The sequence below is a fragment of the Blastomyces gilchristii genome, assembly GCF_000003855.2.
Source record: "Blastomyces gilchristii SLH14081 genomic scaffold supercont1.8, whole genome shotgun sequence".
NCBI classification, from domain to species: Eukaryota; Fungi; Ascomycota; class Eurotiomycetes; order Onygenales; family Ajellomycetaceae; genus Blastomyces; species Blastomyces gilchristii.
The window spans coordinates 1780093-1805127 of NW_003101675.1; the positions used below are offsets into that span (position 1 = coordinate 1780093).

Consider the following 25035-nt stretch of genomic DNA (forward strand, 5'->3'; position numbering starts at 1 on the left):
CCATTCAGGAACCCTGTGTGGAGATCAAGAATATTGTGAATTAATTTTTCTTTACTTCGCTAGTTTAAAAGCGTAGATTTCTGCAGATGTCTATCGTTCGCTTTTCATTCGAAACAGATCCAGCATTCCTAAGTCCATGTTTAACAGCCAATATTACCGCTAAAGAAGAGTCTAACCTGCTCCATCCAAATATTCCGAGCCCCAGTTACGTCCACCTTTCCCCACAGGGAGATTACTTGCAAAGATGGTAGTTTCTCCATCGATATATGAAGAATAGTGCAGAAGTAGGCGGCTATATCAGAACCGATGGAGCTCCACCGTCGAGGAAATTTTCAGGAGGCTAGTATATAGGGGTCAGTATATCCTTCTTATTTCTATTTCTGACTCTTGCTTGCCTCACCCCGATATCTTTATCTCTCAAAATACGTTTGACAGTTTTTCTTTGGGAAGGCCTTCGCCTGTCAGTTGCTGCTTCGGGTGGAGTTTCTGGCATTGCACCAGATGACTCTTCCCACCCAAATATAGAGAACATGGTCTCTACCATATCTTCGTCTATAAAGGTTTTCATCTACTGATAGTGGAGCAGAGCCACTGGCGGATCTATTAAACAATTTAAAGAAGGAGATATCCTAATCAGGCACTGCTCCAGTGGATACCATTGAGAAAGACTTTGATGTCATCCAAGCAAAACTCAGAGGGCAGGACAGGTAAAATAGCATTGATTCGGCGGCCAATTTAGCAGGCAGTGGCTTGGTTTCTGCCAAATCATTGGATGCTTTGGGTACCTGGAGCTTTTGGCGGCCACCACATACGCTGACCCTCTCTGGATCAATATCCCTAATGTCTCTCGTGGCGACATTCAAATCAATTCCGAATACGTCGCCTACTCAATCAATTATGTGTCTGCCATCTGCCAGGGGCAGAACGTATCCATCATCACCTGGCCACAAGGCAGCATAAACACTCAATGGTCACTGAAATACTGGCCCTCCACCCAAGACATCGTTGAGGATTTTATTGCCGTTAGCCCTGACTTTGGCGAAACCATTCTCACCGAGTTCATATGTCCTCCTCTGCAGCGTGCCCTCTTCTGTACCCCAGCCTTCGCCCAATAAGCCTCTAAATCAACATTCCTTGACGTATTGCGTTCCAACGGAGGTGACTCCACATACGTGCCCACCCCACCACCACCATATACTCAGCTTTTGATGACATTGTGCAGCCCATGAGCGGACTTCAAGCTTCTAGCCTAATGCGCGACGAGCGCAACATCTGCGTGACCAATAATGAGATGCAGAAAGTGTGCCCCGCCGTCCTGCTGGAGGCATTTACACGCACACAACCAGTCTAATCAACCCACTTACATGGGCGCTGATCCAGGATGCTTTGCTTTGCTGAATCCGGGCCCCGGGAATACTGAGCGTATTGGACATCTTGAAAAGGAGGTTTGCGATAAGTTCGTCCCTGACGAATTGGATATTGACGATCTCTTTGATACAGTGGGTCTCGTCTTTATTTTCCTGGGAGAAGCGGTGAATTATACAGAAAAGACGAACATGGAACCGGCTACTAAGGGCTACACGGAAATTTGAGGGTTGACAAACAGATGACATTGGTTGTTGTAGAGAAAATGCAGGAGAAGTAATTGATGGAATAATCAGTTATAAACTATATTTTTATATAATGAAACAGTGAAGAAACAGCTTTTGCTTGAATCTTTTAATAACAGAAGAACATTTTTTATTCTTTTCTCTCTCAAATATTTAGAAGATAAGATTAAGCTTTAAGCATATACTTTTTGGCCCATGGTTCCTTTTAACCTTAAATGAGCCTAATATATGCCAGTGAGAATAATAAGATGCAAGTAATATAAAATATGATTTCTACCGCCTCCAAACTGGTATCATAACTCCACAACAATGGGGTCATTCAGCAGTAGATTCTCTGGACCCTCCACTGAAGAGGCATTGACGAATATGGCTGTTCTCGCAGAATTCGCCATTTTCTCCTGGCCAATGAATACCAGTTTCAACCTAGCGAACAGGACACAGCAAGCCATCCAAACAAGAGAGGGCCACCCACCCCAGTTATTCATAACTCCCTCATATATGCGCCTTGTCCGGTCAAGGACAACTTCTTTTTCTCGTCCATTTGCAACATGAATATGGCCAAATACCACAAGGGAAGGCTTAACACGAGCTATTTCAGCCCTTAGTAATGGGCATCCAGCGCGGTGAAAATCGCGCGTATCGAGATGATGGCGCGGTGGCCCGTGGACTACAACGATGTCTGTATTCATTGGGATGATGTCGGTCCAGACATCCTCGTCACGAGCGTGTTGAAATGCAGATACGCCGTATTGTGGTGTCCATGGGCTGCCGTATACGGAGAGAGATCTTATTGCTGGTGGTGTGGATCGATTTTGAAGAGATTCATCACCCTCATCAGCGGCTCGATGGGGCCTGTGATCAGGATTTTTTTCGTACCCACGTTCAAAGTTAAGAGTAACCGACGAATTCTGTATGTAATGAATCGTGCCCCAGTTCAGGTCGCGGCGGGTGCGGGAATCTCCATATCTGCGCTCGGGATATTTTTCCAGAAATCCCTCATCCAGTAATACATCGTGATTCCCCGCCACAACGACTTTATGCTGATGTGGTTGTGAAGATAGCCAACTTAATTGTGATTGGATTTCATCGAAAGAACCATTTTCTGTGAGATCCCCAGCATGGATTAACACATCGCCTGGCGGGACATCAGGTTGTGTGTTATGGGTGTCCGATATACAAACGATTTTGATCAGAACTGAAGGGGAAGGCCGGGAAGCTGAAAGAGTGGATGATTGATGTAACGGGTGTTTATGAAGGAGCTTGTATGCTATTGAACGTTGGCGCCATCCTGGGAGGTTAATGCTTCGGGGAGTAGTGCTGGTAATGACAAAGAAATTAGCAGTTGCACCGTACATATTACCGAAGCGAGCGGGGAGAAGGTAACTATCCTTTGTCACAAAAGCCGCCAACCAATCCTTATTATTTTGTTTCCAACTGGTTCCAGATTGATGATGCCCTATCAGAATTGGTAACAACAACTACATACATTCCGCTAATTTTGACAACGCGCTTAGCCAACAACACCATCTATTATCAACAATCAAAATTAGATCATGGCACATCCTTCAGAACTTTCCCGTACATAGCAGCTTGGATTGTTGGTAGCGAATTAATCTCCAAAGCGGCTAAGTCAAAGGATCTGACCAGATATCTATAGTTATTTTGAATGCAGAGAGTTGAACCTCGTAGTGCAAGCGGCTATTCGAAATATCAAACCATTGCTCACCCCTTAATCATAGGAAAGTATTACGTCCGTAGGGCGCGGTAAATAAAGCATAAATACCAAGCATCAGAAAGACCACTGAAGCAGGAGGAATCAGATCGTACAACAAAATAGTATCGAAACAAATGTCCCACCACACATTCTTTTTGACCAAGTTCATACATCCCTCCCCCCCCCCCAAAAAAAAAAAAAAAAGTTCTAGCAAGAGACGAGTGTGACTCTAAGTTCAAAGGAATCACGCGCCCTCCTCTATCTCAGTCCAAGGCCCTGCATACACTCCTTTTTGACGTACATCCTACAGCCAAGTAGAAAACTTCAAGGATTCAACGATGGGTTGCGAGTCATCGAAAGTATCCGCTTAGATAGAATAGCAACGCCCACGGCCAGCGCGTGGTGGACTTCCCGGAGGTGTGAAGATAGGAGCGCCTAAGGAGGTAATGATACACCTTCCGCGAAACCGAGCCGATGCCCATGGAATTCCCATCCCACAGACCACACATGAGATAGAGAGGTCAGTGCTGGAGAACGCTTTGAACACGATGGCCGAGTTCCTTAGTCAAAGGAAGGAAGAGATGACCGTGACTGCAGTTGGAGGTGTAGTCAATACGCTTTTTCTTCACAACCGCATGTCCACCCACGACGTTGATATCTTCGGATCGAATCTCAATAACAATTCCCGAGTACTGTTTGACGAGGCGATGCAATATGCTATCCGCCGTAGTTCCGCGCCGCTTGGTACAGACTGGTTTAATACAGAAAATCAGATCTGGTTGTCGCCGTCACTTCACCGAGAATTGACTGAAGAGGCAATGCGACAGAATGTAGTCGTGTTTCATCGGCGCGGGCTCAAGGTGCTGGCCTGCACCATGGAATTATGCCTTCTCGGGCAAAATTTCCAGACTGCTCACAGGAGGGTCTCAGATTCGCCCCTACGACTTAGCCGACGCCGTTCATTATCTCCATCAGTTCATCAGCTGTCACGGTGGCCGACCCGTTTCACTGGCTATAATCGAGGGATGGGCTAGAAGATTCAACCATTCCACATCACGGAGCTTCCTGAGGGATAGAGTGAATCCGGAATACAGGGGAATATATCGAGCAAACGGCATTGTTTGAGTTGTTCGGCAACTTGACTCAGAAGGCAAGAAGCAGGTATTTTGGCGGACCCTGAGCATTAATTCTTCTTGCAATACCAATATTGTTGGACCCTTTTATGTGAATTTTGCTTTTCTTTTCCTTTCTTTTTCTCTGCCCCCTTTTTTTTTTTTTTTTTTTTTTTTTTTTTTTTTTTTTTTCTTTCTTTCTTTCTCATGCTCTTCTATTTCAAAAGTTGTTATTATTGAGGCAGCGTAACGAGCGGAGGAGTTCAGAATCGGATCTCGCGCTTGGTGGTATCGGGGCCATGTACGCAGCAAGCATAAATGAAAACGCACCATCAAGAATCAGTGACAAATTGGAAGCCTCACTCTGCTGGGAGTTAGCAAACGCACTGCCTTAGGTAAAATGTATATGTGGAGTCCAGTGGACAATATTTTTCGCGAGAAAGTCCGGGTCTGCTCGTTCATCGGTTGCGCCGGATAAAACAAGTACCATCAAGAGGAGGGATGACTAGTATCTCCTTAAGCGCAGGCACATTCTCGGCCCACAGAGGTGCCTTTTCATATTGCCGCTCACTCTCTGGCTTGTTTCTAGCTTCCTCAGCCTCCTCAACCGACATGAGTGCACGGCCACTTCTTGAGAGCCCAAGTTTCACTCTCGCATTGAAAGCTCTCACAATGAGATAGGTTGTGGCTGCTAGGAATTCGTATCGGGACGGATCATCATCCTTGGGGTCTGGGATATATCGCTAATACGCCACTGGGGCTGCCTCCAGAGCCACTCAAGAACATTCCTATATGCGAATACTTCGTCAAGCACAAAGTACTCATACAGGCGGTACAAGGTATAGAGTGAGCTGTCCTGGAAAATGCCTCTAGGTGCCGCATATTTACGCAAGGCCACAATAGAAGAATATCTCTGGAGGTCTTTGATAATCTCTTCTGGAGGTGGGGGAGGAAATATGGGATAGTCCTCAGGAATAGGTTCGTACTCTTGTGATGCAGCGGGGGAGGCCGATGGTTTCTTATCCCAGGCCCTCGCTTTCCAGGTGTTTAAAATGTGAAAGAGTGAATCAAACATTGCAATTAAAAAGAGCATGCAAAAGTCTAGTAAGTTTTTCAATGTTAGTATTTGATAGAGGGAGACATTGACAAACTGGGTTGAGGGGAGCAAGCGGCCAGTCTGATTAGTCATCAAAATACCCAAAGAATTGTAGGCTACTGGGGCAAAAGAGCTCGATCACCACCAGCGCACTGCTGGTAGAAGGGCCGATCAACCGCGGGACCCCCAGCAAGAATGCCCATTCCACTCAGGGGTTAAATAAAGTGGAAAGTGAGTGACTCATCCCTTGTTTCTGCTTGTTCTACATAGTACTCGCAAAGCACATTTACAAAGTTCAGATTTTCAATAAGTAACTAAATGAGTGATTGATTTCATTTCTGCAGTGGAACAACCTGAGATTTCAAAGTTTATCCATCATGTCATGAACTATCAAAGAAGGACAAGAATTTATGTTCAACAACACAGCATGAACAAGATGAATAACTATCAGAAGCTGGAGAGTAATGACAAGTAATAGGAAACCATAAACTAAAAACAATGTACCTGTGATATAATTCACAAACAGGAACACATAAAATTCACATTATACATAGAAAAAATCATCTCAATCATATCAGGGTGTTATCCTACACATCACACATAACATTTGGCAAGCATGGCAGCTAAAGCGGTCATTCCAACAATTGCACCCCATTGCCGGATGTCCAAATCCATAACTGACGACGCGGCGTTGGGAGATGAAGCACTGGGCGGTGCTCCGTTGGTGGGCGTTCCTCTGGAATTTGCTCCGCCAGGAGAGCCGCCAGGGGAAGATTGTCTGCCGGGCGGAGTACCCTCTCCCATTCCAGCAAGCTTGGCTAGAACAATTTGAAGCACAGACAATTGTTCTCCAAGCGTCTCATCATCATCATTGTCGTCGTCTTTGTCATCACGGTCGTTATCGACGTCTACCCAGTCGTAGCTACACATGTGATATCCATCTTCTTCATCACATTCGTCCACAGCCTCCCTGGCAGAAGCCTCGACTTTCGGCAGAACAAGGTCGTTCATAAAAGGGGCCAGTTGCACTGTGTTCCTAAGGGCCTTGGACAGGATCGCCTTGAAAGTTTTCCGCCGAATATCGCACTTCTCGTCCGGTTCGCAGGCAGGTTCGAACATGATATCGCGTTTGAAGAAAATGCTCGCTCCCTTGAACAGGTCCTCAACGCGAGATTTCCAGGTTGAATCTCCGTTTGTCTTAAAGGGAGCAAACGCGATTAGTTAAGGTGAAATGGCAAATAGATGGATTAGAGGCAGTCCTTACCATATTGTACATGTGAGCCGCGCCAGACAAAAGGGAGCCAACATTAGCACTCCACTGGTCATCATTGATCTCCTTGCAATCAGTATTGCCATCGGCAGCATCAAAAACCTTAAAGTCGTCCGTTAGCAACCCAATGTCCGACATCCAATCCCAGGCCTTCCCCGCCCATTCTGCATAGGTTTGGTTGTTCGTGTATCGAGCCAATCTCGAACTCAATTCAAAGAATGCGCCGTTAGACATGCTATTTTTAACACTATGTCCGTCGGAAAAAGTATTTACTCTCCAATTAAGCCCTCCACGACATTTCTCGTCGTCCCAGCGCCTAGCTTGGGTCTGAAAAACAAGCCTGGCGAACCCAGCCCATTCATCAGAACGAGCGTCAAATGAGAATTCGGCAGCTGACAATGCTGCCAAACCCCACTGGGCTTGATCATCGTTACCTAAGCCGGCAGACTGATTGGCGGGCTGGTAATCTTGATTCTGTCCGGCCTGGGCCAATAGCCCTTGCTTGACCATGTCGTTGTACGATGAATCTCCAGTGAAATGCCAATAGTCCACCAGGCTCCCGAACAATACTGCCGAGTGCCACCAGGTATACGGTCTGGGCAGGATACCAGGCGATTCGCCAGGTTCATTGCCTCTGTAGTATCTCGCTGCACCACGGGTGATAGCGGTTGCAGCGGCTTTTGTAGAATCTATTCGTTGTCAGTTCAATGAATAATTGATTTGTGCTTATACTTTTGGATGATAAATATTAAACACACCAAGTGAACCGACACTCAAATCATCATCGTCTGCATTAACAAGCCCGATCCCAAAACTCGCTGTAGCTGTCAGCAAGGCCCAGAACTTGTCCACCTTCATGATAGCTGCAAGACCCCCCAGGAACGGGAGCAAAAACACTGAATCAAAGGCCAAAGTATAACTAAAAATCGGATTCGCTTGAGTAAAGAGCGTAAAACAAATAGATGATGTTGAGAAGATAGAAATATGAATACGATTAAAAGAGATAAACGGAGAGGGATAGCCAGCTATAAATATTTGATCGCGAGAAAAAAGAACGCCGGTTATTGTTGATAAATATGAAAAATACCTACGTAAGTCCCTACAAACGCTAGTAATCTAACTGGTAAAAATATTACCATCCCTCCTGAACTGTTTAGAGGTGATCCTGGGTTCTGCTAGCGCTTGTTGTGTCTGTCACTTATCTGGCCGGGCACCGTTGAGTCCCTATCGTTTAGAGCCAAAACCCCGAAATATTGAAGCTGCACTGGAGCAATTTTGACTCTGATACCGGAATTTCAATATAAATTTCTAGAGTGTGCAGGGACTTATTTTCCCCGCCTCCGCGGAAGCTGACTGATATCAGAACCCTCAATCCCTATCAATTGGTCGAACACTGGAGAATTGGCAGGGTCACTCTTCCGACAAATCTGCGGACGCGCAATACGAGACGGCTTCAACATGCTGTTGGCTTTGCAATTTGGAGAGTTGTATGTAGCCTGGGGCGTCACTAGGTGTGGCTTGGAAGTATATGTACGCGTGTATGCTGTTAGCCGAGCGCTACAACTTGCTGCAGGTCTCAAATATTTTCTATGCCGAACTACGCCGTACCAGTGATTCGTGCGTTTCTCGAGATTCGTAGAAGAGCTTGTTTCGCTAAAGTGCTGACCTCACTTGCTTGGTTGCGGCGCAGCCCTGCGACCCAGTGCTCCGTAGTTATATAAATTTGATAGAGCGTATGTAAGGTCAAGGATGATAATCATGGTTGACAGCTTAGAGTCTATGCTCTCCCACCCTGTCATTGATCAACTCTCGATCCCCGGAGCGTTGAGTTCCTTTCAAACAATATATTTGCAGGACAGGTATATGATGAGTGCACGGTTCTTCCACCCACTGTCCCTCTGTCCTAATGCCTCACTTCCGCCCATGACATTCCACCCTCCCTTGAACTCCATCCCATATAAACTTGGCCAGGCATACCTGCACATAGTCAGAATGACTGAACCTGATCCCTCCCCACCATGCACATACCCCACAAACCTCAACGAGCCCTCTCTACCTGTCTCAAGAACAACGGGCGCCTGAATGCCACCAGGCACAAGCAGGGGTCTAAGGTTGGGCGACTCTATCATGGAATTCTCTGCAGGAAAGAAGGTACGGTACAAGGCCGCGTCAGCAGAGACGTTCTTGAGAAAGGCTGCTTCCTAGCTACACGCCACTGGCAAACCCCCCGCAAGGTCCACCTGCAGGTTTGACTGCACTGCTGTACGTTGATATTTGCTGAATCCCAAGGGGAGTTTTCCGCGGGAACAGAAGAAGTCGTTCGAGCTGATTAGGCCCAATGAAAATACTGAAGTGGCTAGCCAATATGACGTTACCCCGTACTGCGGGTGTATGAACTTACTTTCTCATGCACGGAGGAGTGCTTACGTATATTTGATGAGATACCCAGGTCAGTGACGATCATTGCGGTAGGTGTGTTGCTCCGGTGGTAGGAGAGGGTGGCCGTGGGCTTGGTTGCTTGCGCGATCTAGCAGCCTGTTTAAAGCAAGTCGATCAAGCAGATGCTTGTAGTTATCGTCAAAGAAAGATGGCTTGTTGAGGGGAAAGTAGGAAGATGCGATTCTCGCTGGCGGTCGTCATCGTGCCTTGAAATAACAACTGCGTACGCCGCTATGATCTATGATGTTCCGGAGCCGTTTGTCCTTGCGCAAAGACAAGCTATTCGAAATAATCGTCAGCAAGCAAAGTTGGCGACGCAGACAGTGGTGAGTCAGGCGAATTGGAATGTTGTCGCATCCCGCGATGAGGGCGATGTTATCGAAAGCGCAGTTCGATCAATGCAGTGTTCTGGATGGTTAGGCCAATGATGGAGTGAAAGGAAAATAAACCAGGTGTAGACCTCAGGATGTAGCAGGCTACCTAATTGAGAAACACTGTTACTTCCTTCTGAGGCCAAAGCGATGTTTCCTGGATGTAAACGCTTGCGATTTTCACTTCGGGTGGCGGCCACTTCTCCTACCAAGCCTATACTCACTGTGTACTTGATATATTGTTACTCTGTCGGGTATAATTTTTTAAAGAACAGTGAATTGACAGTAAATATATATATATGTATATAGATTATGAATTATAAAAATTGGGCCTAGGAATGCGAGGCGTAGATGTCCGGGGCGTCCCAATCATGAAATCAAACTCGGGATCAAGACACAAGTCCCCATCCGTGACGCCACTCCAATCAGTCGAGAAATTCAACGGCATACTAATACCATGGGGATCCCAGCCAACGACATTGCCACCGGGCGTTATCTGGACATGCGGGTGGGTAGGGGTTTCAGGAGGTGGCATCCCCGACTCACCACCACCACCACCAACGCCCACCGTGTGAGCTTGAACAGCGGCCTCAGTCATCCCATCAGAACTATTATTATTGTTGGTATTGTTGATATTGGTATTATTGTTATTGGCCGGTGGGTAATCATCCGTATCGCGGATCCGACGAATGATTTTCGTGAAAAGGAGGAAAATCCAGCCGCTGACGGGCCAGGTGCTTTGCAGTTCCCGCAGCGCGATCATCGACAGCCGGATCTTGACAGAACCCAGTTGTTCGCGGACTGGGTCGCCGGAACAGATGTGTTGTGTGTGCATGGACATGGCGGCGAATAATGCGGGGATTACATGTATCGGACACTGGTTAATGGCAGAGGAGGATAGTACTTCTTCGATGATGCGTACCATTCGATTTGCAGCGTTCATGGCGACCTGATGAGACGTTGAGCGGGAGGGCGATGATGGATTTTCGGGAGTTCTTGATCGGTGAGTTAAGATGCGGAACCAACTGGCAAATATAGAGAATTAGCAAGTCCTATTAGAGTAGCGGGGACTCGCACATAGCGGAGTAGCATAAAGAAATAAATAAAATTTTGGTTGGGCTCACCAGTGGGCAATGTGTAGCATACCCGTCCATACACATTCTCCGCTGCGTGAGAGGTGAAGTTCTGGTGGTAGTCGGCGTTCCCAGTCCAGGAGCCACTCCTCGCATAGTTGGAGTGTATCAGCCTGTGCGGCGAGTGTCTTATCATGCGCATTAAACGATTTATCTATTATCCTTTCGACGATTTTCGATAGCTCGCTAAGAAAAAGAACATATAAAATATCGACTCTCTCCTGAACACCGAAGATTTCTGGATCTGGAGCGGGTTCCTCCTCGAAATCTGACTCGTGGAGCTGTTCTACATCGCAATCGCGAAGGCGGATATGAACAGGCCTCCCCAGCGCCGCAGCTGCGTGTTTGTCTTCAGTGAAAAGCGACCACCAAATCTTTTTCCACAGCCGCTGGTCTCTTAAACTCATGTCAGAATTGTGCGTATCTCTATGCATCCCGATCGTCAATGCCAAGCTGATGGAGTTACCAAGCCAGTGCCACGTATCTTTCTGGTCAGTTGGGCTATTCCACCAAAAGCTCATTAAGAAAAGGGACTGGCAGATTGTAAGTTTATCAGACTCGTAGTCTAAATCATATAAAGCCTTTGTTCTCTTGAACAGCGCTAGTCTCGCATCGTATCTGGACTTAAACCCGGCATCTTTGAGCACTGATACATCGCAATGGCCTGAGCCCATGAACAGGACGGCTTGAAGCAGCAGAAACGAAGGAGGGTTGGTTGGGTCGGCATAGCGGCAAGCAAAATCACGACGGTCCAGAATCGGGTAATGTTTATGGACGTATTTGAAGTAAACGCGAAACAGCTCTCTGCATATCTTGACGCTGGGGATGGAGAAAGCATCCTGTCGCTGTAGTAAATCCATCGTCACGGCATCGCAATTACGGCCTTGGGAGGAAGGGTTCATCCTGGGATGTAGTGGAAGCAGAACGTGCCGCTTTGGAACGGGCTGGCTCTTCTTGCTAGTTTCCTGAAGCAAGTATGTGAGATTGAACGTCTCGCCCAGATAAACCACCTGGCCGCCAGGCTTGACCAGGCTGGGCCGTTCAGGTGAGCCTCCAGCATTCTCTAAGACCTGTGCATAGAGCGTCTCTGGGCCCTCGCTTCCAGATCGAATACGGTCGTGTGGGGGGATAAGCTGCAAACCAGGCCCCTCGGGCAGGGAGCCATCTCCAGCAAGGCTACTCCAGATCGGCGACCCATGGCTGAGACGCGGGAGTTTTGAATGTATACTAGGAGTATTGTTGTTTATTATCCCAGGAAGCGTATGCGAAGTCGAAGGGGGAAGACTAGAAGCTACGCGCTTCCTGCCCCGCTTCGACTCTATGAGCTGACACGAGGTTTGCGCGCGCTCACAGTTGGTGCACGGAATACCCGAGTCGGCCGCATTGCATTTGACTCGGCGGGCATGGCAGCGCTGGCAGGCAATGGCGCTTCGTTGCCGAGGCTTGCCACTGCGGGTGACGCCGTTGAGAGGAGAACTCCGGGCGCTGGCTTCCATGTCGCTCGGGCATCGGATATAGCTCGATCGGGATACCGTCAAAACCGACGCAGTGGAGGGCAGCGCGTTTATTCCGTATGTTGTTAGGCTTTGAGAGTGGTGTCACTCACCAAGTCACCGGTGTGGGGAGATTTGGCCGCCAGCTTGGGCGTGGATGCTAATAGGCTTTGGACCGCTCATTGCCGTGGCCCCAATCAATCGTTCTGTTCTTCTCTTGCGAGTCCATGCCTATTTAATAATATTACTGTGGCCCTTTGGCCAAAATAATGAAGACTGCCCACTACAAAGCGTTGATTAATAAATGAGCTGAGTGAGGAACAACATCGGACACTAATAAACAACCAATCGTTTCCGGGTGAATACCGAAGCAGTAGCCCTCTTAGAGGGTAAGTACTTGAGGACTTTTTTACTGTACGACTATGATTCTTCGAGAAACAGCTGAACTCAGAGCGGCTTTCCAAAGATAATCACTCTATTGAGCGCGAAAATCGCCGGATATCGCCAACAAGTGAGGGAATCATCCCTCAACTTTCTAGCGAGCATGAGGTAGTCGATATTGCTAGTTCCTCTACATATCAAATGAATTTGGAGCCTGATATCTTTCATGATGATGGCATTCATGAACAAAACATAATCTATCATGAGATCCCATCCTCCTGCTTTCTCCACATTGCTGCTTGCTGATCAAGGCCCAATAGATCACCGGGAAAGTCTCGCATTTGAAGACGAAACTGAACCTATCCCAAGCTGTCGTGCTTACCAAGAACTTACAAAACCACACGCACAAGATAAGCCAAGAAGATACAGATATCACCAACACACAAGAGATATTTGAAAATGCATCCACATAATACTATGATTTATTGCTGCTCGGCGACCGTGTCGCCGGTTGAAATGGTGGAACAACCATAATCCGGTCGTGTAATAACCCTACGTTCTTCCGGTATGGGTAGTAATCACCAACATTTTTTGCATGGAAAAGTTAGTTTTTCTATAATATATAGAGAGATTGTCACCATCGCCCGGATGGATAGGTGGCGCAAAGGAGAAATGGGGTGGAAATGGAGTCATGAAGAGAACCATGCAGTGAGCATATATCATGGGTGAAAGTTAACAGGACAGATAACTATGATAATCACAGCCAATAAAACCTATAACTATGCCAGTTGCGTAAGGCTGTTTTTCATCCCTTGACTCTTTTAAGTTAGTCCCTGCTCGTACAATAAGAATCATCAAGTCATGGGCATATTCCAAGCATGGGACAGGAAAGCTAGAGAGTCTAATATTTCAAACTTATCTACATGATCTATGAAAGTCCCCATACATCATTGGTAATAATAGCAGCCAACGTCGGTGGAGGAAAAAGGAAATCACTAGCTCACGATCAAATGCGTGGAAAACGCTGGGTAACCAGGAATCAAGGGAACTAACCCCCTCACAAAGACATGGAAATGAAGACAGGAGGGCTTTGGCTAACATTAATCATTACTCACTCGAGAGACCCTCTCTTTCCTTTATAGACGGTACAACCCGCTCGCACCATCCACACCAACTCCTCACCTCTCCCAAGTACTCCCTCATTAAATACGATTCGGATCCCTTCTCATCCTCATGCTCTTCCACACATGCGCCAACCCTCACCCTCTTCTTAACCTTCTGCTTAACCACCCCGCCCACGCCTTCAATTTCCTGTCTCAGATAGCCCGGCTCCCCACCCCCATGCCCGTCGCCGTGTTGCGGCGGAAGATGACAGTTATCGTAGCCGCCATTGTTACTACCAAGACGATGATTATTATTATGCTGATGACGATAATGTTCCGAATCATCGGACATCCAATCATCTACGTCACAGTCAACCTCCATCTCAATCTCCTCTGCAGCAAGACACCTCTCCCCGCGCCCGCATTTGACTCCCTGCCAGCCTTCTCCCATCCCTGTTCTCAACCCACCACTTAGATAGGGGCTGTAGCGTGTCCTCCACGTCCACACACGTTGATATGTGGTATCATCGGAGCTGAGAAGCTGGCCGCATGGTTGACAGAGCCAGATGGACTCCTCACAGTGGCAGGCCTTGGAACCAAATATATTATTTGTGAACGTCCGTGTCCTGCTTTGTGACAGCGCGTGTGAGCGGTAGTGCGTGTTGTGGTCATGGCTATCATGTTGTGAAGGGACGGAAGGTAAGAAGTGGTCGGATAATGGGGCAGTACGACATGTCGAACAAAGGCGACGAAGTCGAGATCTCAACGATGACGCTCCAATTTGTTTCATAGTGCAGTTCTGATGAACAAGAGTATCAGCCTCAGCCCAGCTTCGACGAGGTAAAGGAATATAGTATAATTTACCCTACAAACAATATACATGCATCTCTGGCATTCTGCGACCATATCCCGAGCACATCTCCCTACCTTCCTCGTGGTAAGTCTGGGAAAACCCCAGTACCTAACGGGAGCAGTGCCACCAGCGGTAGTATCGAGCAAGGGAAAAGCCTGGAAGATGTCAGGCGGATCACCCGAAACAAGGCCCGGAGCTGCGCTGCTATCACTGCTATCACCATCTTCAGAAGGCACATCGTCCAGAGGTTCATTGCCGCACCGTAAGGTTTCCCGAACGAGCTGTGAGCGGTAGGGCAGTAGGTTCGCGCGGAACTGAAGACATGTCATGGCTAACGAATCCAGGGTGTTCAGGTCGACGGACCTGGCAATCTGAACGACCACTCTATAGATAGAAGAGAATGGATTCTTAAACTTAGTATAATCAACACCACTTAATACAAAGTACAAACGGCATGTTCCTGAAGAGCAAAACAGTGAGATAAAAGAAAGAAAGAAAGAAAGATCTAAGATTTCATTTATGCATACGGATAGCAACTCAGAGCAGCTGAGAATCCATTAACGGTTGGATTGCCCCGCTGCCCACCATCATCAACATTATCATTCGCGTTCCTGGCTGCGGGGGAAGAATCCTCCGCTGTCGCGCCATTGCAGTCCTTATCGCCGCCCTTATCGCCGCCCGCGGCACCGTCACTACCACCATGTCTTCGCGAATCCGTGAACATCGAATGGCCAGGATGCTTCAGAAACACAGGATCCGCACCGAGATGGGGAATTCCCGGCGCCGCAGAATTAATGTGCTCCTGCTCATGGCCGACAAACACAACCATAATGCCATAAGTTCAAGTTTTTCTTCCTCGCTGTCTCGGGCAATGGACTAACTAGACTGCTGGCTTGGTCGAGGAGCGGGCTCATCAGGAGGCCGAAAGTAAACAAAAAAGAAGAGGAAAAATGAAGGAAAAGAAGAAAAGAAGAAAAGAACGAGAAAAGGCTACGAAGGGTAGGATGATATACTACCCAACTTGCAACGTTGAAGTTGAACTAAGAACTGCTCTGAGCATGAGCCAAAATATAGAGCAGGGACGGATAAACGGCACGTGACTTGTACAGGAACGGAAATGACGTCATGGGTGTGAACAGAGGTCTTTTTCATCATCGAGATCTATAACCCTCCATAATTTCCCGAATTGATCAATTGGAAACACGGGTTTACGCAGAAGAAAGATGAAAGGGGGGGGGGGGGGGGGAAAGAGGTCTTAGAACAATCAACAAAATTTCAGTGATAGTTAGTGCTTTTTAAATTTCACGGTCAACATTCCCAAGGAATAACTTGAATGAATATTCCTATATATGCTTGACTGTTTACTCAGGTCTAAAGTGTGACGAGGTTTACCGAGGTAGCAAGGCATGACCCCATTCCATCACTCCCTAGCCGACCATATCCATCAAATCCAACCCGTTTGCAGGTTTGAGGGGCAACGAGCAAAAATATTCCATCCTTTGTACCAAACTATCCATCCTTCATTCAGCCTGAAACCCTCATAGACATTCATAAAGTGATTAAAAACCCTGACAATCGCTTTTAAAAGCATTGGAAAACACTTAACTTTGCGAGACGGAGACAGAAACGAACATAAGGAAAAAATTCAAACCAAGTATAAACTTCCAAGGAAATTAGGGGGGTTCCTGGACAAAGGAACCATATATAATCATATATAATTCAATAAATTAGGTGCCGGATAGGGAAACAAAAATGAGTAGCGTGTGTCAAACTCTTCGGGGACAATATTCCGATCAAAGCATATGAGTGTATCGGTATCTTCGACTAATAAATCTTTTTCTTCTCTTGTTTATCATTTCCTTTTCTGTCTAGATAGTATACTTATCTAACAACATCCATTCCCCTCTGGAGTGATGCCTCGAGGTCGTTGGGGTGTCGGGAACCATCATATATAGCCTCTTGGGGCCGGGGATCTTCCTGCTTCCAGGCACCAGTATGGTCCTCCGGAATCGGAACGTTCTGCTGGGCCTGCTGTGCTGCCTGCTGTGCCGCCACGGCCTGTGTCTGGGATCCCTGTCTCACATGTTGTCGGAATCGGAGGACTTCGTCAAGGATCATTTTCCTCATTTCTGGAACATCATCAACAACCTCGAAGTGGAAGTCGAATGTGGTGGGGCATGAGGGTTCATCCGAAGCGTCGTGCCAGATGTGCAAGTAGCGATGCTCAAGAGCCTCTTCAACAGAGATACGAGAAGATGGGTCGAAGGCTAGCATTCTGTCAAGTAGGTCGAGGGCATCTGGGTTCGCGTTCGGGAACAGGCGCTGGAAGGGGATTTTGTGCATGTACGGGAGGTTTCTGACGTATTCTTGCGCACGGGGAGAACCAATGCGTGAAAGGGTTTCTTCATTGGGGGTTCCAAGATAGTGGAGGATTTGGTTGAGTTGGTCAACGTAATCGCGGCCCTTGAAGAATGGTCGACCACCCAGGAGTTCGGCCAAAATACAGCCAACAGACCAAACATCGACTGGTAATTATTTTTTCATTAGCTAATACTAATTAAGCAATATTAGGAATACCAGGGCAGCTTACTGGCTTTTGTGTAGCTTGGAAAGCTTAACATGATTTCAGGGGCGCGGTACCATCTGGTGGCAACGTATTCAGTCATATAACCAGCATTCTCATCTGGGTCGATGGAGAAGCCACGGGCGAGGCCAAAGTCACAAATTTTAAGCTCGCAGTCAGCATTAACCAACAAATTGCCCGGTTTAAGGTCTCGGTGCAGGACATTGGCGGAATGTATGTATTTCAATCCACAGAGTATCTGGTAAATGAAGGACTGGAAGTGAGCATCGGTTAGGGGCTGTCCTGATCGGATGATTGCCGCCAAATCACACTCCATCAATTCTGGCAATGTAGCAGTTAGTATCCCGTCACCATGCAAAAACAAAATAGCTCCACCTACCTTCATACAAGTATGTCTCATTGAAATTGTCTGGTCTTGGAATATCCATGTCATAGAGACACGTGATCTGTATCTTCAGTCAGCCCTATCGCCGTTTTCTGCCCGGATGGGAAGCACGGGCGCTAAGTTAAAGCTAAGACGCACATTGCGATGGCCGCGGAAATGCTGGAGGAGTTTAATCTCACGCAGAGCCCGCTTGGCCAAGATTTTCTTGCTGAATACATTTGTAACCTTCTTGATGGCAACGCCCTCCCCAGTTTGAACATTCGTGGCAGCACTGCAAAGAAGGAACAGGTTAGCTGAATTCAACGCGATGGATAACGACAAAAGTAGGGCGATGGTAAGTATTCCCCGATGTCATTGGCATGTGCATGATATCGAATGACATGTAGCCTCAAGAGGAAACACATCGGCAAAGAGAGAGAGAGGGGGGGGGGCGGCTAGAGAAAGGAGGGAGGGTTAAAGGTAACCGACCAGACTATGCCATATGCGCCTTGTCCCAACTCCTTAGTAACATTGTATCGCTCGTCAACAATAAAATCTTGATTGAACACCTTGAACACTTTACGTCCTTGTAAGTCCGACATATCTGGTCGTTAAACCCAATGGTCTTACAGAAATATCGAATGGATGGGCCAAAGTATATGAACCGGCGGGATACTCTTCTAGTCCCTGTGGTATATTTATCCCTTGTGCTTTCGATTGATTAGACTAACGATTTCAACGAGTTAACTTCCAGGCCGTCGAAGATTATATTGGTCACTTGATATCAAAGAAAGGAAGTTGAGCGTGAAAGAAAGACTCGGAATTGGAGGAGGAAGAGGGTTGGCGGAGGTATGGTATGGTATTTGGATCTGCGGCTGAGACTGCGGAACGAGCGGACTTTTCAGTGCTACGATGACGGTTTGAACGATAATTGTCTGACCTGCTCACAACGTAAAGATGAGTATTTTTTCTGATCAAGTGATGTATGTAATCGAGAGGAGGGGGATTGATTGGTCTGGATGACCAAAGGAGGGGTAGTTTGCTAGGCAAAGGACTGACTGCCAAAAAAGCCAAGCAGCGTCGTCGCAGTAGATCAACGAACAGCGAAAGCGGGCGAAGAACTCAGACGAGATCACTGTGGAGTCGCGAGGAAGAAAGAACGAGAAAGTAATTGAGGAGTGATGCAAAACGAGGGCTGGGAATAAATAATAATAGGGGGGAGAACAACATCAGATAGTAGGGAGTAGAAGGGGAGGGGAGATGGGCTCAGGCGGCTGATCCAGGGTTGTGGGTGGGACCTTCCTCTGCGGCTGGATGATGACTACGGCGAAGGCGGGGCAAACCGCCGGTGGTTGGGCTAATAAGGATGCTCATATCTTATACCAATAGAATAGCATCAATATCCCAAAAAAACCTCTCATTCCAACCTCTTTATCCCAATGAGGAACAAGCAAATAATCGCAAAAATAGACCCAAGATGCAGATTACCTTATTCTATTATTGTTCCTCACTCACACACTCACATACAAGGCCATATCATATTATCATCACACTTATCACACTTCTTCGTAACCCTGAGTTGAACCAGATCAAGTGGGTGGGCAGTTACAGTACTTAGAATTATGATTAAAATATTTGCTTCGCTTGAGAAAGAATGAAAATATTTTATACTGATAACTAAATGACAAGTTAAATCCTTTGCCCTAATCGAAACTTTTTGAAAGCAATCTCTGTAATGAGTAGTTGATTGATATTAAGAATCTAGCTGCTATGTGTGTGTATTGCATTCAGTGAACAACCTCCAGATGCCTTAGGAGATACAACATTATTTCATTTATTTATTTATTTATTTACTTTTGCAAATAAAGAAAGTAAAAGCAAAAGCAAAATTGAATAGTATGAGCTAAAGAGAGTAAGTACTTGCTCAATTGCACCTAAAATTTATACAATGATAACTATAATGAGCTTCAAATTCAAATGAACATGGAATGAAGTATAAAGCATTTACTTTCTAATCCATTGCACAACTAACAATACCTCCAAGCCTAGATAGCAAAGCCTCCTCAAACAATTAAACAACATTTTTCAATTTCACACAGGAACTGCCGCACCATCACCCCTCATATCACTCCCAGCGCTATACACCATCTTCCCCTCGTCAGAATGGCACCGAATAACCTGTCCCCGCCCAAACATCCCCCGCTTGAACCCCTTCAACACCTCAACCTTGTGCCCCAGCTTCCTCAACTCCTCCACAACTGACTCCTCAATCCCTTCCTCCAGGTACACCATCCGCTCCAACGGTTTTCCCCGCTCCGGCATCCCCGCCCCAATACAGATGCGCGGCGCATCCAGCGCCGCCTGTGGTGTCTGGTCGAACGCAAGCATGTTCATCAACACCTGCACATGGCCCTGCGGCTGCATGAAGCCGCCCATCACCCCGTACACGGTGTGCAGGGAGTTATCGGCCGGGTTGGTGACCATGGCCGGGATGATGGTGTGGTAGGGGCGTTTGCGGGGCGCCAGGACGTTGGGGTGCCCGGGCGTCAGCGAGAAGTTTGCGCCGCGATTCTGCAGCGTGAAGCCGCAGCCTTTCGGGATGATGCAGGTGCCGAAGCCGCCGTAGTTGCTGTTGATGAAGGAGATGCCGTTGCCCTCCGCGTCGGTCACGGCGAAGTAGACCGTGTCGCAGTGGTTGTGGGCCGGGCTGCCATGGTCGACGACGTCGGAGGCCCGGTCTGGGTTAAAGAGCTTTGCGCGTTCGGCAAGGTATGTGCGGGAGATTAGCTCTTTGGTTGGTACCTTTTCGATTTCGGGATCTGTCACCCACCAGCTTGCGTCGGCGAAGGCGATGCGTAGACTTTCGATGACGGCGTGCAGGTAGACGCTGGAGTTGTGCTGTTCGGCTGTGAAGTGGGGGATCTTGCCGGTTTTTGCCAATTCTTCCAAAATGCCCAGTGCCATCAAGGCGACGATACCCTGGCCATTGGGAGGGTGCTCCCAGACTTCCACTTCGCCCTTGCCATCACTCTTGGTTCCACCGATGTTTGTTGGGTCGACTTTTAAGGAAATGGCGTCTACATCTTGACTGCCTGTTTCAAGGTGGTATTTCAGATCGTCCAGGCTGAGGTGGCCACCAAGATCTTGGACGACTTTGACAATTGCTTCTCCGATACGACCCTGATAGAATCCCTTTTTGCCTTCCTTTGCCAGTGTTCGGAATGTTTGGGCAAGCGTGGGGTTCTTGAATATTTCCCCAGCCTGTGGGCATCTCACTCCATCCTTTCCATCCGGGCAAGCCTTCAGCATCTCTCTAAAGTTGGGCGATGCGTCACGGATGAGCTTGTCGCTTTCGTGCCACTATTTGTTGGTTAATTTCGATAGCAATTGTCTGGTCAAACAAAATTGAGGTGGGGGAGATATTTTTGAAAGAACACGAAATCATAACAAGGGACAACGTACAAATGACGCAGAGAGTTCGGACACAGGAAACCCCTCCTCTCCCAATTCAATAGCTGGCATCAAAATCTGTTCCAATGACAATTTCCTACTTCCAAAGCGTTCCACTGTATCTATCCATCCGGCAGCAGCACCTGGCGTAGTCACAGCATGTACGCTGGTCATGGGAATTGTGCCGTCCTCACCAGCTGCAAGGCCCAACTCCTTGCGCATCAGCTCTAAGGAAATATTTCCTGCTGAACGACCAGACCCATTGAGGGCATGCACTTTTTTCGTCTTTGCATTATAGAACAAACAGAACATGTCACCGCCAATACCGGTTGAAGCCGGCTCTGTGATATTGAGTGCCGCAGCTAATTATTCTCCCAAAAATATTCATCAGCCATCAACCTTTGTATATGACATAGGGGACATGAAGCGCCAGGAGCATTTTACATACCAACCGCCACAGCAGCATCCTGTATTTACCGTTAGCTGAAAAACTCTACCAAAAACAAAAGGACCGGAGAATTGAAACTGCGGAGGAGAATTTTTTTTTTTTTTTTTTTGAAGAATTGATGTCACTTACCGCCGCATTCCCTCCATCTCTCAGGATCTTTTGTCCTGCGGCAGCGGCTAAAGGCTGTGTGCAAGCCACCATCCCTTTCGTGCTGTGAACAACACTTCGTCTACTCGGGAAGGCCGAGAACCGTGGCTCTGGCGCCGAAAAGACATCACGGGCACTCAAAGGCATATTTATTATTTATATTTCAAGTGGTCTTTGCCAGATTGCGTATCTAGCAAATAGCGCGGGGTTGGGGACGGGGGAGGTGAAAAGCAATGTTAGGATAGTAGTCAAAGAATATGTCTATTTGTCAAGTTACGGAATGTGTCAATAGATTATTGTAATCATTTAGTTTAACTTATATCTCAATGATTCACTGCATTGCCGGCCGAGAAAGTCAGAACAACCGTCAACCGCTGTCTCTACCGCGGGGTACAAGGTTGGATTGTTGTGTCGTGAACCAGCATCCGGCTAACATTAATAACAACCCAACCCACAGCGGCCATGGTTCGATCACATGACGGTCAACTATCATTGGAAATGGCCCGAGAAGAGAGAAGACATATGCACTCGATCGGGGATATGTATATACAGAACATGAACATGGTGGCTTTTATATTGAGGTACGGATCGATCTGGAACCACACCCTTTGATCATCACCTAGGCCGTGCAAAGCTGCATTAGCTCACCGACTCGTCTATTTTAGATTCCTCTAGGGGTTTGCCCAGCCATCCTGAACCCCGATGCTCAATTTTTTTTCCCCCTTTTGTTGCAAGAATTATGTTTCCTTCGTGTGCTAAAGGGGATGCAATACTATCATTATTGACTAAATTAAGCTTCCTAGTCTAACATTGAGCTATGTAGTTGCTTCGTTTTCTATCGAGACATCTCTACGAATATTTCATCACATTCCAGGGAAGAAATACGATAACCACAAGTTACATAGTTAACACGAGACGAGAGTTTGCCGGAAGCCAGAATCTCCCGCCACGCTAATTACTGTGTTGATATGATATGATACAGCTGAGGACGGTACCGTACCAAGACAGGGCGGAGTCTGCAGTTTGGAAGCTTATCTATCCTTGGCTTGTCACCCCGTAGCCAACTCACAGACTTTTGAGGACAAGAACAACATCATATTTAAGCAAAGACAATCGAGAACTCTAGATCAGCATTCATAATATACAATTTTGCTCCGTATCTATAGCAAAAGAAGAGGAGGGATTTCGTAGCAATATACTACTAGATGCGCAAATGGCTAAATGCAGGAAAAGATCAACGGTTTATAAATGTGTACCCGACAAAACAAAATAAACGCCTCGCTATGCATCCCTCGTAGAATAGAGGGAAACCGAAAAGGAAACCAGGAAAAACATCAGAAAAAGCAGCGGGCAATCGAGTATATCAAGCCAAGCCTGGGAGGGTTGTCAAGCCAAAAGAAGTCCTGGCATAATTCTCAGCTTGTTCGAGTCAAGTATATCAATAGGAGTTACGGACGGTCCGCCCCTAAACAATTAAGTCTTTTCGAGTAGTTCCTTCGCTTCGTTAATCTTAGAGGCGATGTACGGGCTTCCTCCTCGGTCCGGATGGTTCAGCAGCATGAGTCTGCGATGATTCGTTCGGATTTTGTCTTTATTCATGTTCCGTTCACTGCGTTGATTATTTGTATATTAGTAAAAGGGAACCTCTTATATTATTGCGCCTGCAACCCAAGGTTTCGCGTGCAAAAGGATACTTCATATTGAACAGGTTGGGGAAAGGGTGACAACACATACGAGAGTTCCAAGATAAGCGATGCCTCGCGCCTATTCATGCGTGGTTCGAATCCTCCTTTGTAAAATGCTTTCCCCAAGCTGTTTACAGTACCTCTGGATCGGCGATAAGCAACGAGACCAGCACGACCCTACATTAAACAAATGTCAGTTTCCATTGCTCCACGGGTGGTATGACGATAATAGTTGCAGTGGAAACGAACCAGAAAGGCGGCAGTAGCGACGCCAACGCCGACGGCCAGAACGGATGCCATATTTGCGGATAGAGGAGATCGGCCAGAGAACGGAGAGGGTGAAGATGAGTGCGGGACGGTGCGACAAAGCAGCGGTGGTGATAATTTTTCGCCGTTCGATGAAGTTCAGATGTTCGGAGAAGGGAGAGAAAAACTGCTGAACGCTAGTACTAATAAAGGCTAGTGTCATGAGATGTCACATGACCGACGGCCCAGCGAACAAAAAGTCGAAACTTGAAAAGGTCGAGAGAGTGGGAAAGCATGAGAGACCAAGGTCGACTCGTTTCAATCAAGGCTCGCTGTCTAAGGTCCTACTATCGCATTAGCAGCCATGAGGTATGCCTCCGCTTTATTAAGCTCTTTCTATGTAACACCGTGCAGCTTACCCTAACTACCGTGAAATCCAGAGTCGAGACCTGCCATTTCTGTTCCCAGCCATGCTATCCCAGCAAAGGCATAACATTTGTGCGCAATGACGCCCGTACATTTCGCTTCTGCCGCTCGAAATGTCACAAGAACTTCAAGATGAAGCGACAGCCCCGCAAGCTGAAATGGACCAAGACTCACCGTGCCCTCCACGGCAAGGAGATGATCGTCGATTCCTCGCTGCTCCTATCCCAATTCGCCAAGAGACGAAATGTCCCCGTGAAGTACGACCGTAATCTGGTTGCAGCCACGATCAGGGCTATGGAAAGAGTGGAGGAGATTAGACAGAGGCGCGAACGTGTATTTACCAAGAGAAGATTGGCTGGCAAGTTGGCGCGGGAGAAGCAGAGAGCAGAAGACAGGAGAGTGGTGGCCGAGGGGGAGCACCTTATCCGCAAGGAGCTCAAGGAAAGAGAGGAGGAAAACGTGCCGCTGGACACAAACAAGAATCTCAGCCAAGTTATGGGTACGGAAAGGCTACGGACGAAGAAGAAGACGAGACTTTTGGTGGATGGTGGCACGCAGGACGAGATGGAAATCGACTGAGGGAGGGGGGGGGACGTTTTCTCGATACCTTTATTTTCGCTTCGGATATTTTGTTTTGGCTTCTTCATGTTACAGCGGGGTAATATATCGGCGTTGGGATTCCTATCTTCTCATGTGTTTCCTTTGTTAAGACTAAAAAGAGTGGGTTTTCATTTTTGGATTGATTTACTTTTTCGCCTCATCTGCAGTCCCACCGTTCTTGGATGTCCTTTTACAGACTACGGTATTGCTTCCTCTCAGAATATGATGATATCTTGGAATCCATACAAGCGTTCCATTGGCCCCTTCCACGTACACAGGATTTACTCTTCCCCAATCTCCTGCAGTATGGCCTTTCGTTCTACATAGCCGTTGATACCGAAGCCGCCATGGTCTGAGATTTGTTTGTTTAAGCCATGCAGGTAAGAAATACCCCGCGTCCAGTGTATGTATGGTGTGATATGCATATACACCTCCTTCTGCCTCAAGGGAATATCCGGCGAAAAATGGCATCTCGCTGCTTGTGAGGTAGGCACGATCCACGGTTGACTG

General features: G+C 47.2%; 12 protein-coding genes across 12 annotated transcripts; 4 read left to right on the forward strand and 8 right to left on the reverse strand.

Annotated features, from left to right (window-relative positions):
- The first annotated feature begins 14 nt into the window (after positions 1–14).
- BDBG_04927 (lipase) lies at positions 15–1735 on the forward strand. The gene is made up of 2 exons (XM_031721909.1): positions 15–353; positions 587–1735. Exon 2 carries the CDS (start codon positions 1287–1289, stop codon positions 1590–1592), a length of 306 nt encoding a protein of 101 aa, XP_031578421.1. The 5' UTR covers positions 15–353; positions 587–1286; the 3' UTR covers positions 1593–1735.
- On the reverse strand, positions 446–3500 carry BDBG_04928 (phosphoesterase). Its single transcript, XM_002625018.2, has one exon. The coding sequence runs from the start codon at positions 2963–2965 to the stop codon at positions 1904–1906; it is 1062 nt and encodes a 353-aa protein (XP_002625064.1). The 5' UTR covers positions 2966–3500; the 3' UTR covers positions 446–1903.
- Positions 3501–3872: 372 nt separating this feature from the next.
- Positions 3873–4358, forward strand: BDBG_04929 (uncharacterized protein; the record flags this gene model as incomplete). Its single annotated transcript, XM_031721910.1, has 1 exon — positions 3873–4358. One exon carries the CDS (start codon positions 3873–3875, stop codon positions 4356–4358), a length of 486 nt encoding a protein of 161 aa, XP_031578422.1.
- A 536-nt stretch (positions 4359–4894) lies between these two features.
- Positions 4895–5511, reverse strand: BDBG_04930 (uncharacterized protein; the record flags this gene model as incomplete). Its single annotated transcript, XM_031721911.1, has 2 exons — positions 4895–5179; positions 5239–5511. The coding sequence occupies 2 exons, from the start codon at positions 5509–5511 to the stop codon at positions 4895–4897; spliced, it is 558 nt and encodes a 185-aa protein (XP_031578423.1).
- A 615-nt stretch (positions 5512–6126) lies between these two features.
- On the reverse strand, positions 6127–7660 carry BDBG_04931 (glycosyl hydrolase family 76 protein; the record flags this gene model as incomplete). The annotated part of the gene is made up of 3 exons (XM_002625021.1): positions 6127–6729; positions 6797–7491; positions 7561–7660. 3 exons carry the CDS (start codon positions 7658–7660, stop codon positions 6127–6129), a joined length of 1398 nt encoding a protein of 465 aa, XP_002625067.1.
- Positions 7661–8571: 911 nt separating this feature from the next.
- On the forward strand, positions 8572–9901 carry BDBG_04932 (uncharacterized protein). The gene has a single exon (XM_031721912.1). It carries the CDS (start codon positions 9364–9366, stop codon positions 9667–9669), a length of 306 nt encoding a protein of 101 aa, XP_031578424.1. The 5' UTR covers positions 8572–9363; the 3' UTR covers positions 9670–9901.
- Positions 9902–9922: 21 nt separating this feature from the next.
- BDBG_04933 (Ctf1) lies at positions 9923–12241 on the reverse strand (the record flags this gene model as incomplete). The annotated part of the gene is made up of 2 exons (XM_002625023.1): positions 9923–10637; positions 10737–12241. 2 exons carry the CDS (start codon positions 12239–12241, stop codon positions 9923–9925), a joined length of 2220 nt encoding a protein of 739 aa, XP_002625069.1.
- A 925-nt stretch (positions 12242–13166) lies between these two features.
- BDBG_04934 (uncharacterized protein) lies at positions 13167–15645 on the reverse strand. The gene is made up of 3 exons (XM_031721913.1): positions 15103–15645; positions 14587–14959; positions 13167–14521 (listed from the first exon to the last, which is right to left on the reverse strand). The coding sequence occupies exons 1-3, from the start codon at positions 15402–15404 to the stop codon at positions 13727–13729; spliced, it is 1470 nt and encodes a 489-aa protein (XP_031578425.1). The 5' UTR covers positions 15405–15645; the 3' UTR covers positions 13167–13726.
- A 165-nt stretch (positions 15646–15810) lies between these two features.
- Positions 15811–18819, reverse strand: BDBG_04935 (CMGC/MAPK protein kinase). Its single transcript, XM_002625025.2, has 6 exons — positions 18583–18819; positions 18013–18463; positions 17683–17815; positions 17539–17605; positions 17166–17480; positions 15811–17100 (listed from the first exon to the last, which is right to left on the reverse strand). The coding sequence occupies exons 2-6, from the start codon at positions 18123–18125 to the stop codon at positions 16457–16459; spliced, it is 1272 nt and encodes a 423-aa protein (XP_002625071.1). The 5' UTR covers positions 18126–18463; positions 18583–18819; the 3' UTR covers positions 15811–16456.
- A 795-nt stretch (positions 18820–19614) lies between these two features.
- BDBG_04936 (gamma-glutamyltranspeptidase) lies at positions 19615–21715 on the reverse strand (the record flags this gene model as incomplete). Its single annotated transcript, XM_002625026.2, has 4 exons — positions 19615–20883; positions 20986–21335; positions 21422–21440; positions 21551–21715. The coding sequence occupies 4 exons, from the start codon at positions 21713–21715 to the stop codon at positions 19615–19617; spliced, it is 1803 nt and encodes a 600-aa protein (XP_002625072.1).
- A 680-nt stretch (positions 21716–22395) lies between these two features.
- BDBG_04937 (mitochondrial import inner membrane translocase subunit tim14) lies at positions 22396–23687 on the reverse strand. Its single transcript, XM_002625027.2, has 3 exons — positions 23503–23687; positions 23303–23430; positions 22396–23177 (listed from the first exon to the last, which is right to left on the reverse strand). Exons 1-3 carry the CDS (start codon positions 23551–23553, stop codon positions 23042–23044), a joined length of 315 nt encoding a protein of 104 aa, XP_002625073.1. The 5' UTR covers positions 23554–23687; the 3' UTR covers positions 22396–23041.
- A 33-nt stretch (positions 23688–23720) lies between these two features.
- BDBG_04938 (ribosome biogenesis protein RLP24) lies at positions 23721–25031 on the forward strand. The gene is made up of 2 exons (XM_002625028.2): positions 23721–23868; positions 23940–25031. Exons 1-2 carry the CDS (start codon positions 23864–23866, stop codon positions 24502–24504), a joined length of 570 nt encoding a protein of 189 aa, XP_002625074.1. The 5' UTR covers positions 23721–23863; the 3' UTR covers positions 24505–25031.
- The last annotated feature ends 4 nt before the right edge of the window (positions 25032–25035 follow it).

Bases quoted from the DNA above. Each gene is read 5' to 3' on its own strand.
- BDBG_04934 (XM_031721913.1), bottom strand. From the start codon at position 15,404: ATGGTTGTGTTTGTCGGCCATGAGCAGGAGCACATTAATTCTGCGGCG. The intron at 14,960-15,102 runs GTATGCATAAAT...TTCTATCTATAG, and splicing joins GCTGCTCTGAGTTGCTATCC to AGTGGTCGTTCAGATTGCCA. The intron at 14,522-14,586 runs GTAAATTATACT...CTTGTTCATCAG, and splicing joins GCATGTATATTGTTTGTAGG to AACTGCACTATGAAACAAAT.
- BDBG_04932 (XM_031721912.1), top strand. From the start codon at position 9,364: ATGCTTGTAGTTATCGTCAAAGAAAGATGGCTTGTTGAGGGGAAAGTA.
- BDBG_04935 (XM_002625025.2), bottom strand. From the start codon at position 18,125: ATGTCGGACTTACAAGGACGTAAAGTGTTCAAGGTGTTCAATCAAGAT. The intron at 17,481-17,538 runs GTAGGTGGAGCT...CTACATTGCCAG, and splicing joins TGAGACATACTTGTATGAAG to AATTGATGGAGTGTGATTTG. The intron at 17,101-17,165 runs GTAAGCTGCCCT...AATAATTACCAG, and splicing joins TCCAAGCTACACAAAAGCCA to TCGATGTTTGGTCTGTTGGC.
- BDBG_04928 (XM_002625018.2), bottom strand. From the start codon at position 2,965: ATGTACGGTGCAACTGCTAATTTCTTTGTCATTACCAGCACTACTCCC.
- BDBG_04937 (XM_002625027.2), bottom strand. From the start codon at position 23,553: ATGGCATCCGTTCTGGCCGTCGGCGTTGGCGTCGCTACTGCCGCCTTT. The intron at 23,431-23,502 runs GTTCGTTTCCAC...TGTTTAATGTAG, and splicing joins TCGCTACTGCCGCCTTTCTG to GGTCGTGCTGGTCTCGTTGC. The intron at 23,178-23,302 runs GTATGTGTTGTC...TAATCAACGCAG, and splicing joins TCGCTTATCTTGGAACTCTC to TGAACGGAACATGAATAAAG.
- BDBG_04927 (XM_031721909.1), top strand. From the start codon at position 1,287: ATGAGATGCAGAAAGTGTGCCCCGCCGTCCTGCTGGAGGCATTTACAC.